The sequence below is a fragment of the Sander vitreus genome, chromosome 23, assembly GCF_031162955.1.
Source record: "Sander vitreus isolate 19-12246 chromosome 23, sanVit1, whole genome shotgun sequence".
Taxonomy (NCBI): Eukaryota; Metazoa; Chordata; class Actinopteri; order Perciformes; family Percidae; genus Sander; species Sander vitreus.
Window position 1 is genome coordinate 22,145,900 of NC_135877.1, and position 12,500 is coordinate 22,158,399.

Below are 12,500 nucleotides of genomic sequence, written 5' to 3' on the forward strand. Positions count from 1 at the left end.
TTAAAGAACCTTTTGTTTGCTTTTGTAACGGAGATGGAAATCATCCAAACTTGGTTTGATGTTAATCTATTAAAGTCATTTTTATTTTGGAAATCTAAAATAAATGATGTAACTGTGTCCATGTAGGGAAACCGTTTTGTGGCTATAGCCTCCCTCTTTCATTCCTTCAACCACCTTCTTATAAAAGATCAGTGTTGCGATGTTCACGCGTATCCAAAAACCTGGTGATATCCAAAGTAATGTTTAAAAGTATTCATTCAACAGTTTCTCATTATTTTCTTTTGGCCGAGCATCTCTACCGCAGCCCTGCAACCTCGGTTGGTTGGTGTGTGTCCAACAACCATCGCACATGGATGTATTATTGTGTGTGTGTGTGTGTTTGAGTGTGTGTGTGTGTGTGTGTGTGTGTGTGTATGCAATGTTAATGGTGATATGTGACCACTGAATATGTGCAGTACTGTTTTGTCTCGCTGGCCCTAACCCTAATCTGTGAGCTCCCACTCGGCCCAGAGGATCCTCTCATACTTCCTCACCTTACCTTAAGAGCCATGTGTTTAAATCTACGTTAGTGTCCGATGTGAAATAGTTATGGCACGCAGCGCCATTTCATGTCAAGTCCGTTCAGTTTCTGTGGTTTAATGTCACGATGAGAGATGACGGAAATACATGCCGTTTCCATTTCTCGGTCGTGAAATATTAAAGCTAAAAAACAAAAACTGGAATGATTTACCTTCATTTCTATTTGATTTTTTACTAGTTTTTTCACCTGTCGATATAGTTTTCAGTGTTAGTTTCTCTTGAAGGTTTTAGTTTTTATTTAGTTTCAGTTAAAGGTGCTCTAAGTGATGTCATGCGTTTTTTTAGGCTACAACATTTTTTGTCCCCTGAACACACTGTAAAAAACATCTCACTATCTGCTAGCTGCCTGTCCCCTGAACACACTGTAAAAAACATCTCACTATCTGCTAGCTGCCTGTCCCCTGAACACACTGTAAAAAACATCTCACTATCTGCTAGCTGCCTGTCCCCTGAACACACTGTAAAAAACATCTCCTCACTATCTACTAGCTGTCTGTCCCCTGAACACACTGTAAAAAAACATCTCACTATCTGCTAGCTGCCTGTCCCCTGAACACACTGTAAAAAACATCTCCTCACTATCTGCTAGCTGCCTGTCCCCTGAACACACTGTAAAAAACATCTCTCGAACGTCAACAAGAAGTCACGTCACCCAACATCGCTTAGAGCACCTTTAATAAAAATATTTTTCACTGCTTATTTTTGTTTTTAGGTCACTATAACAACTGCGGTCCGGACCAGGAGGACCCAGAGAGGCGACACATTAAAGAGGAAGAGGAGGAGCTCTGCATCAGTCAGGAGGCAGAGCAGCTTCAAGCACCGGAGAAGGCCGATGTCTCAAAGAGCAAAGATGACGAAGAGAAACATCCATCGTCACAGCTTCGTCCGAGCCAAACTGACGAGAGCAGAGAGGCCGAGCCTCAACAGATGGAAACAGAAGCTGACGGAGAGGACTGTGGAGGATCAGAAGCAGACCCACACAGTCATCTATCATCACCACCTATCACAGGAGAGAAACCGTTTGGTTGTAATGTTTGTGAGAAAACATTTGGTCAGCGGGGGAATCTGCAGAGACACATGAGAGTCCACACAGGAGAGAAACCTTTTGGTTGTAGGGTTTGTGAGAAAATATTTAGGTACAGGTGCGATCTGCAGACGCACATGAGAGTCCACACAGGTGAGAAACCTTTTGGTTGTGGACGAAGTCCACACAGAGATACACTGGTAAGAGCCAATGAGGTTTAACCATGTATCAGCTCATTTAAATATCTCACGTTACTGTATTGTGTCAACAGTTAACTTCATTTAATATTGGATGAGGGGTTTTCTTTTGCAAAGTGCAAATGTTCCACCAAAACCAGTTCCTTGCTGAGACTACTTAGCAGAGCCACCGTCGCTGCATCCGGAGCTCAGCGCCGCCCAAGACCATCGTGATTGGTTTAAAGAAATGCAAACAACCCAGTTTGTTTTCTCCTATCCCAGAATGCATCTGTGGTGTAGCCAGACCTTCCTCCACAGCGCTGTGGACATAGAGCTGGCTATGCGAGACTACCTTAAGCCTGACAAGATAGATTTGTGTGTGATATGTCATCAGTGACGGACCGGTATCATTTGCAACACACCGGCCCTATTTTCAAACCACACCAACCTCACCCAAACATTGAGATAAAAAGCCCAAAAAAAACATACAGAGAATGCAAAAATTAGAACACACACTGAAAGGACACGCATTACTATCGCTACAGTCGGTGACATATGCCAATAACAATTGTATGCTCCACTAAAGGCACATTTATCATAATATAACAGCTCCTCAAAAACATGGAAAGAGCAACGCTCAGCTCACTGCACTACAATCATGAATATTTTTGGCTGCATGCATAAAATAACAAAATAAACCAAAGACAGATTCTTGTTATTATTAGTGGCCCAAAGAGGGCGGCCCTTCTGGCATTTGCCCAAATTCCAGATGGCCAGTCCGTCAGTGTATGTTATCCCGCGAGATCTCGCGAGAATTCAGCTGCCGTGCAAAGGTAAGTCTGCGTTGGTCTTTGATCTAATTATTCAGAGCCGTGTCCTGTACGAAAACACTGACAAGTCAGCAGGTAACTTACAGCACCGAAGGCGACAGACAGCATGGTCTGCATCCGGCCGTCCTCCACCGTTCCCACCACGCCCTTCTTGTACATCAGAGCGCCGCCGGCCAGCGTCCAGAACTTCACATGTTTGATTCCCACCGACACAAACTGGGAGTCCGAGTCCGGCCGAAACTCCACCACGAAGATCCGGTCCGGGTGTCCGCCTTTACTGCACACCTTGGATCCTGCAGCGGAGACACCGTCATCTAAATGATCGTTCTTACATCATTTACTCAAATTGTGTCATCCGTACGCTCTTTGACCTCAGACAGTTTAAAGCAGTTGGTTTTGTGTTGAAATGTAACTTCAGTAAAAGTGTGTAAGTATCATCAGGAAAATGTAGTTAAAGGGGAACTATGCAGTTTTTTTTGGCTTAATTGACCTTAACTGAACAGCTTCAGAGTCATTGGAATGGTTATAGGACTTTTTTCGGGTTGAATGGTTTTTAGCGCCTGTGAGCGGAAAAACCACCCTCGCACCTTTGGGCCGCCGGCCTCAGCGTCAGGAAGTATGGCGTGATATCAGGTCTCGCCATGTAACGAATGGCTTCACGGCACTGCACACATACGCCCCATTCAGGAACCGGCTAACAAGGTAGAGATGGAGGTTTTCACACTATCATCGTAAAGCAGGAAAACGGAAGACTGACCGAGAGAGGAGTCAACTAAACTAGGAGCTGTAGGGGGGCTCTGTAGAGAAACCTGTAGGGGGGGTTCTATAGAGAAACCTGTACGGGGAGATCTATAGAGAAACCTGTAGGGGGGGCTCTATAGAGAAACCTGTAGGGGGGCTCTATAGAGAAACCTGTAGGGGGGGCTCTATAGAGAAACATCTAGGGGGGGCTCTATAGAGAAACATCTAGGGGGGGCTCTATAGAGAAACCTGTAGGGGGGCTCTATAGAGAAACATCTAGGGGGGGCTCTATAGAGAAACCTGTAGGGGGAGCTCTATAGAGAAACCTGTAGGGGGGGCTCTATAGAGAAACCTGTAGGGGGGGCTCTGTAGAGAAACCTGTAGGGGGAGCTCTATAGAGAAACCTGTAGGGGGGGCTCTATAGAGAAACCTGTAGGGGGGCTCTGTAGAGAAACCTGTAGGGGGGCTCTATAGAGAAACCTGTAGGGGAGCTCTGTAGAGAAACCTGTAGGGGAGCTCTATAGAGAAACCTGTAGGGGAGCTCTGTAGAGAAACCTGTAGGGGGTGCTCTATAGAGAAACCTGTAGGGGAGCTCTGTAGAGAAACCTGTAGGGGGGCTCTATAGAGAAACCTGTAGGGGAGCTCTGTAGAGAAACCTGTAGGGGAGCTCTGTAGAGAAACCTGTAGGGGAGCTCTGTAGAGAAACCTGTAGGGGGGGCTCTGTAGAGAAACCTGCCAGCAAAAAGAGAGAAAACAGTGAAGAAATGGCCAAAACTGCATAGCGCCTCTTTAAACGCTGTCAGAAAAAGAGATACAATACAGGTCCATCTTTGTTCCCTAAGGTACAACCTTAGCAAATGTTCCCTTAAAAGTACAAAAATGCATCTTGAAGGTACCATTATGCACCTTTCATTGTACATTGTGTACTTTCAGAGGTGTAAGGTATACATATTTGTCCCTTACATATATTTGTGTTATACATATGTTTTGTGTGCAGTAATCTTAATGTGTAAAGTAACTAGTAACTAAAGCTGTAACAGATGAATGTAGTGGAGTAACTAAAGTAACTAGTAACTAAAGCTGTAACAGATGAATGTAGTGGAGTAAAAAGTACAATATTTCTCTCTGAAATGTAGCGGAGTAGAAGTAGAAAGTTGCATGAAAAGAAAAGACTCAAGTAAAGTACAAGTACCTCAACATTTGGACTTAAGTACAGTACTGGAGTAGATGTACTTAGTTACATTACAGCACGGTGTTTGGTTTGGTTTAAGTCACCGGGTATCGGAAAAAACCCAAACGAGACCCAACCCCAGTTATAATAGAGTGGTTTTAGTAGTTAAGATCTGAATGTTTCCTCCACTAACTGACTGATATTGGTGTATTTTAGCGGTTACTGATCTGAGCTCAGTGATGGATGTGTGACTAATACTACTAAATAATATTTGTGGTACTTACCATTATGGTTATAGGATGTGCAATGCCTGATAGGGTACTGGTGCAATATATATATATATATATATATATATATATATATATATATATATATATATATATATATATATATATATATATATATATGCTATGTTATATTTGTATTTGAATACAGAAGTTATTGACCATAGAATGAGTTAACGGGAAATGTGCAATCTTTATCAAAATGATGTGCAATACGAGGGGGAGGATGTGTTGTGGGTTGTCTTCTGTTCTTCTGTGATTGTGAGGAAAGGTAGGGGGGTATTGTGTGAGGTTTATTATATGTTCACTGAAGCATTGGATGAGATGATGTATGATTATGTTTCTATGTAGGTTAACTGTATGTTTATTGTGTGTTCATGCGCGATGTGTCGCCATTTCGTTCCCTCGAATGCCCAAGATGAATTTCTCCTATAGGAGACAATAAAGGCTTATCTTATCTAAGTCTGACCTTCCTGCCAGCGCCACACAGTCATGGTGTGTTCAGGATCCACTCCGACAGACAGCAGCAGCTTCCCCGTGGCGCTGAAGTTAACGTAGCCCACGCCTTTGGTGTGGGGGCAGCGCAGGATGGACAGTGTCTGTTTGCTCATCGCGTCCCACACGTGGATGCACGGAGTGGTGCCTACAGAAAGATCCCGACACACGAGGAGAGGAGAGCGAGAGGATGCAGAGAGAGAGTCAGAGAAACAGAAACAGAGCAGTGAGAGGGATCAATGCAGGTCCGCAAACACCCCGAGAACCAGACCAACGTCAGAGCTGAAGCTATATTTGGCTGCTTCTTGCATTAGTGATGAAAAAGAAAGCACTGCTGCCCAAAGATTGTTGATATATGAACGGTACATTCACATGCTGCCCCTCCCAACATCTTCTGACAGACAGACAGACAGCGATAGACAGACAGACAGACAGACAGACAAACAGACAGAGAGAGACAGAGAGAGACAGACAAACAGACAGAGAGACAGACAGAGAGAGAAAGACAGACAGACAGACAGAGAGAGACACAGACAGACAGACAGACAGACAGAGAGAGACAGACAGACAGACAGACAGACAGACAGACAGCCAGTAAGACAGACAGAGAGAGACAGACACAGACAGACAGACAGACAGACAGAGAGAGACAGACAAACAGACAGACAAAGAGACAGACACAGACAAACAGACAAACAGAGAGAGACAGAAAGACGTCTCGCTCCCCCCTAGCGACATTTATCAAAAAATCACGAATATACGTCTATTTGTGAATTCATTCTGTGCACATTCATAAATATTGAGACCCATCTGATTCCATATTTAACTGCTCTAGGACAGAGAAATAATAACAGCAGGTTTAATTAAAGCATAAATGAATGTTTCAGGTTGCTGCTGGTTGACTTTCAAAGGGAGCGTGCCTATGTTCCCACATTTCCTTTTTCATAAATTTGTATCATATTGTATCCCCCTTTCTCCCAATTTGGCAATTACACCCAACCTAACCTAACCCTAACCCTAACCCTAATTTTCTATAAAGTGCTCCCAATAAATGTTGTGGGAGGATAGGGCTTAAATTGGAGGGAAATGTAGGAACACAAGACCTAATTTTGAAAATGTCCTAGAAATGTGGGAACATAGGGCTGTGGGAACATAGGGCTGTGGGAGCATAGGGCTGTGGGAGCATAGGGCTGTGGGAACATAGGGCTGTGGGAACATAGGGCTGTGGGAACATTGGACTGTGGGAACATTGGACTGTAGGAACATAGGGCTGTGGGAACATCTGGCTGTGGGAACATAGGGCTGTGGGAGCATAGGGCTGTGGGAACATCTGGCTGTGGGAACATAGGGCTGTGGCAACATCTGGCTGTGGGAACATAGGGCTGTGGGAACATAGGGCTGTGGGAACATAGGGCTGTGGGAACATAGGGCTGTGGGAACATTGGACTGTGGGACCATTGGACTGTGGGAACATAGGGCTGTGGGAACATCTGGCTGTGGGAACATAGGGCTGTGGGAACATTGGACTGTGGGAACATTGGACTGTAGGAACATAGGGCTGTGGGAACATTGGGCTGTGGGAACATAGGGCTGTGGGAACATAGGGCTCTGGGACCATTGGGCTGTGGGAACATCTGGCTGTGGGAACATAGGGCTGTGGGAACATAGGGCTGTGGGAACATAGGGCTGTGGGAACATTGGGCTGTGGGAACATTGGGCTCTGGGACCATTGGGCTGTGGGAACATAGGGCTCTGGGACCATTGGGCTGTGGGAGCATAGGGCTGTGGGAACATAGGGCTGTGGGAACATAGGGCTGTGGGAACATAGGGCTGTGGGACCATTGGACTGTGGGACCATTGGACTGTGGGAACATTGGACTGTAGGAACATAGGGCTGTGGGAACATTGGGCTGTGGGAACATAGGGCTGTGGGCATATAGGACTGTGGGACCATTGGGCTGACCCCGTCCTAACAATCCAGCATAAATGAATGTTTCAGGTCGCTGCTGGTTGACTTTCATCGAGCTGAATTGAAACCAACAGCTGCCTGAAGGAAGGAAATCCTGAGTTTACTACACAAAGTCCTGGTGGACTAATTGTGCCGGCGGTGTCTGGGTCTCAGGGTGTGTGCGGGGCGCGGCGAGGGGAGCGGTTTGCTTTTTACCTGGCAGTTCACCGGCGTCACCTGAGGTGTTGTGAGCGCGATGGTGACAAATGAGGCCAGCCAAAAAACAGACGTACGAAAACAAACAAAAACCAAACAAAAACCTGAAGTGAGTTGTTAAAAAGCAGGCCATCAGCCATGACAGTAAAGAGAGATATTTAGGGGCTTAAATCAGCCGGATGTAGCTGATCGGGGTTAGATAGTATAAGTACTATTACTTTGATGAGCTTAAGTACAAGTAAAGTAAAAAGAAGCTTTTAAAATGTATTCTGAGTAAAAGTTACTTAGTTGCTTTTTAACAGCGGGGGGAGATATACGTATTTATATTTATCTCATTCAAACTTATTATAGTATACTTATTTAATTAAATCACAGTCTTTTGTGATTTGATAAGGGCACAAAGCAATATCGCTTTTGATTTTACTTTAATACTTTTTTTAATACAATAAACCTCACAAGGAAAGGCTAAAATCAAACATAAATCCAGGATGAAGAAAAACTAAATCCCCCTCTCTTTCTCTCTACCATCCCTTCAGCAAAAAGTACATAAAGTTCCTCTCAACTAATCATTTTGCTGCTGCTTCCTGAATGAAGCAAGGCCCCCTTAGTGTCTGTTTCTGTTCTCTCAGTCGGAAAAAAGAAAAGCAAGCGGGTTAAACATGAAGCAGAGGAGAGAAAAGCAGGACTCATTTATTTCAGAAGACTTAGTCAAGAAACACACAAACATGCAGAAGCACGCACACACACGCACAGACACACACACACACACACACACACACACACACACACAGACTGACAAACATTGTAGAATATTAGCAGTTAAAGTTGTATTTGTGCTCATAAAAGAGATGTGTGCAGTCATTGAGGAAGTGGTTCAAGGAACTGTCTCTGACGCATAAAAGGTTAAGAGTGCATTGTGTACCAGACAGATATGCAGAAAAACAGGAAAGGCAGTTAAAGTTACAGAACAGATGAGGAAGTTGCACCACACAGAGGCCCCGACCTTGGCGTGTGTGTTTGTGAAGATACCAGTTTCTGCCTAGAAACAAGAAAACAAGGGAGCATAAAAGCCTAAGGGAGAGGATAGATCAGGGCTCACACTTCAGATGAGATCTTGGTGGACCAAGCTCTGACTTCATGTCTGTCCCTAGGGAAACTTACATTCTGTTTGTGAACCCACAGCTGTGTTTGTAACTCTTATGCTGGACTCAGTAAACTTGACTAACTGAACTCATCGTCTCCGATTGATCCTTGTGTATGGTAAACGTAAGTCAAATTAAAGAAGGCACGGGAATTAATTAATAGAAGTCAGATTTGTCAGGCCTTAGGACCTTATTTGGACAAATTCTGCCTACAACATACATGCACGCACACACACACACACACACACACACACACACACACACACACACACACACACACACAAAACACACACACTCTCTCAGTGTACCGATCTGTCCAGTGGCGATGATATTCTTGTATTTCGGGTGCTGGTTGGCAGTCAGAGAGAGGATGTCGTCAGTGTGCTCCAGGTAGAAACTCTGAGTTCCTGCACAGCACAAGAAGACACATGAACACATTACTTTGATCTGAAAGGTCGCAGGTTCGATTCCTAACTGCAGAAACTGGCGTGTCCGTCAACTACTGCACCTCCTGGACAACTTTAGGCGGAAACATTGCTTTTATGCAATGGTTCTTTTTTTATTTTTTATTCTCTGGTTTGGTTTTAATGAGCTCAAGTGTGTGTTAGGACTGTGTGCGTTGCCATGATTACCGTTGCTGAGACTGTGGACGATGGCGGTGGCGGCAGTGTGGTAGACGATGTCGGTGCCGTCGTTGAGGTAGTGCAGGTTGTTGCGACAATCAAAGCCCCGAAAACCAAAGACATGATCTAAAACCAGGTCCTACAAGAGAGGGGGAGATGCGTAAACAGGGGGGCAGACAGACTGTAAAGAAGACTTGTAACAGGGATCAGCCAATCAGCGCCTTTGTTTTGGGGTCACAGAGAGGACACCTGTATGCGCTGGCTGATAAAGTTTGTTTTCTTAGTAGTGAGAGTGGCCGAGAGAGCACATCGTAGATATTTCGGAAGTGTATAGTTGTCGTCTGTGTCGCCATCCGTGCATGTGTGCGTTCAGAGACATGTGAGTTAACAGACAGACAGACATACAGAGAAAGAAAGAAAGAGACGGACATACCTCCACCAGTCTCTTCTTCTTGGAGACGTTGTTCTTCTGGAGTTTCTCCGGCTGCGGCGCTGCTCGACTCACAGGAGGCCTGGAGGAACAATCAGGCTGTCAATCAAATAATCAATCAACCTGAGTGAAAGACAGGTGCAGTAACAGTCAGCGAGACAGCATGGTCAGTCTGCACACAGACAGACAGAGAGACAGACAGGTCTAGACGGATGCTTTCTTATACTTCATGGAATAAAACTTGACCAATGACAAACTGTGGATCTCCACAGACCTCTGCTGCTCGGAGCTCGCCAGACACCGTTCATCTAAACATGCGCCCACACAAAGATGACACACACACACACACACACACACACACACACACACACACACACACACCTCATGCCTCAGAGAAACTATAATGTGACCAGCTGTGTGTTTTAGCTACATGCTAACAAAATGCTACCATGCTACAGGTGCTTGGTTTTGTTTTCGGGCTGTCGAGCTAACATGCTAGCGTTGCTAATTGTGTGAACAGGCCAACATGCAGTTTGTTAGTCCTGGTTCAAGGTTTGTAAAGGAATTGTTATTTATTTACTTTTATTTCCTTGTTTTTAGCTAGGGTGGGGCCTCCTCACTTGTAGCCAGTTACATAAAACAGCTCAAATCAGACCAGACTTAGAGTGCACTTCTGATGAGACTTACTGCTAGACAGCTAGATATTAAGATAAGCACTTACTTTATTTGGCTTCTCCACCCACTGCCATTGGATCTGCTGCCTTAAGGTTAAATTGACTGTTTTTGTTCTGTTGATTTTGCTCATTCTGCCTCCTTTTGCTGTTTGCTACTTGACCTAGCGGGTAACTTGGAAAGGATCTATCTCAGAACCTTGCGCACTCAAAACTGGGGTTCCTCAGGGATCAGTCCTGGGACACCTCCTCTTTTCTCTGTACACGAACTCTCTCGGGTCTGTCATTCACTCGCACAGCTTTTCTTATCACAGCTACGCAGATGACACCCAACTAATTCTCTCCTTTCCGGAGTCTGAAACGCAGGTAGCAGCACGTATCTCGGCTTGTCTGACTGACATTTCTTCTTGGATGTCCACACACCATCTGAAACTCAATCTTGACAAGACTGAGCTCCTTTTCCTTCCGGGGAAGGGCTCTCCTACCCAGGACCTGACTATAACAATTGACAACTTTGTGGTAGTCCCCACCCAGACTGCTAGAAACCTGGGTGTGACACTTGACGACCAACTCTCCTTCACTGCCAACATTACTACCCGATTGTGTAGATACATGCTGCACAACATCAGAAGGATACATCCCCTTCTAACGCAGAAGGCGTCTCAGGTTCTGGTTCAGGCTCTAGTCATCTTACGTCTAGACTACTGCAACTCCCTCCTGATTGGCCTGCCTGCATGTGCCGTTTGGCCCCTTTAGCTCATTCAGAACACAGCAGCTCAACTTGTCTTCAACCTCCCCAAGTTCTCTCACACTACACTAGAGGGGGACAATTTTTCGGAACTCTTACGAAGTCTTGCGGTACGGGAGTCAATTTCACGGTTGGTAACGTGATAGGGACGGAATAGAGCATAGAAATCAATGGGAGTGGGCGGGAGCGGGATGGAGAAATGTGTGTTTTGAGTGGAAGAAGATCTCCGTTAGGAAGTACGTAATTAAATGGCCTAAGCCTGTAGGTAATGCATGTTACCTAGACCTGAAGGTAATACATGTTACCTAGACCTGCAGGTAATACATGTTACCTAGACCTGCAGGTAATACATGTTACCTAGACCTGCAGGTAATACATGTTACCTAGACCTGAAGGTAATACATGTTACCTAGACCTGCAGGTAATACATGTTACCTAGACCTGCAGGTAATACATGTTACCTAGACCTGCAGGTAATACATGTTACCTAGACCTGCAGGTAATACATGTTACCTAGACCTGCAGGTAATACATGTTACCTAGACCTGCAGGTAATGCATGTTACCTAGACCTGTAGGTAATACATGTTACCTAGACCTGCAGGTAATACATGTTACCTAGACCTGCAGGTAATACATGTTACCTAGACCTGCAGGTAATACATGTTACCTAGACCTGCAGGTAATACATGTTACCTAGACCTGCAGGTAATACATGTTACCTAGACCTGAAGGTAATACATGTTACCTAGACCTGCAGGTAATACATGTTACCTAGACCTGCAGGGTAATACATGTTACCTAGACCTGCAGGTAATACATGTTACCTAGACCTGCAGGTAATACATGTTACCTAGACCTGCAGGTAATGCATGTTACCTAGACCTGTAGGTAATACATGTTACCTAGACCTGCAGGTAATACATGTTACCTAGACCTGCAGGTAATGCATGTTACCTAGACCTGTAGGTAATGCATGTTACCTAGACCTGCAGGTAATACATGTTACCTAGACCTGCAGGTAATACATGTTACCTAGACCTGCAGGTAATACATGTTACCTAGACCTGCAGGTAATACATGTTACCTAGACCTGTAGGTAATGCATGTATAGTGTAGCCTAAATTTCAAGGCAACCTTGATTAACCAAACGCACACACGCGATATCAACTGGCTAGTGATCCTCCAGACAGCGACGGATAACGTCTCTTTTTGCGTTCTCTCTTTTCCGCCAGGTGACGGGACGGGATTTTGCAGGACAGGATTTTTTTTTTTTTGGGGGTGGGGGGGCAGTCGTGATCGGGATATGACAGGAGTATTTCCGTGGGCTCTGGAGCGACAATTGATTCCTGTGTCACCCTCTACACTACACCGCTCCTCCGCTCTCTTCACTGGTCACCAGTTGCTGCCCGCATCCGCTTCA

The 12,500-nt window shown here is 45.1% G+C and overlaps 1 protein-coding gene across 1 annotated transcript in view; it reads right to left on the reverse strand.

Annotated features, from left to right (window-relative positions):
• The window catches only part of LOC144512459 (echinoderm microtubule-associated protein-like 6), a gene marked incomplete at its 3' end in the record, with an annotated part of 122,210 nt that overhangs the window by 12,434 nt on the left and 97,276 nt on the right, over nucleotides 1-12,500 (reverse strand). Inside the window, exons 29-34 of the mRNA XM_078243228.1 lie at nucleotides 9,663-9,741; nucleotides 9,239-9,368; nucleotides 8,915-9,013; nucleotides 7,465-7,485; nucleotides 5,275-5,448; nucleotides 2,694-2,902 (exon numbers count right to left, since the gene is read on the reverse strand). Of these exons, the coding sequence (XP_078099354.1) occupies nucleotides 2,694-2,902; nucleotides 5,275-5,448; nucleotides 7,465-7,485; nucleotides 8,915-9,013; nucleotides 9,239-9,368; nucleotides 9,663-9,741 (712 nt within the window). The remainder of the gene's footprint in view (nucleotides 1-2,693; nucleotides 2,903-5,274; nucleotides 5,449-7,464; nucleotides 7,486-8,914; nucleotides 9,014-9,238; nucleotides 9,369-9,662; nucleotides 9,742-12,500) is intronic.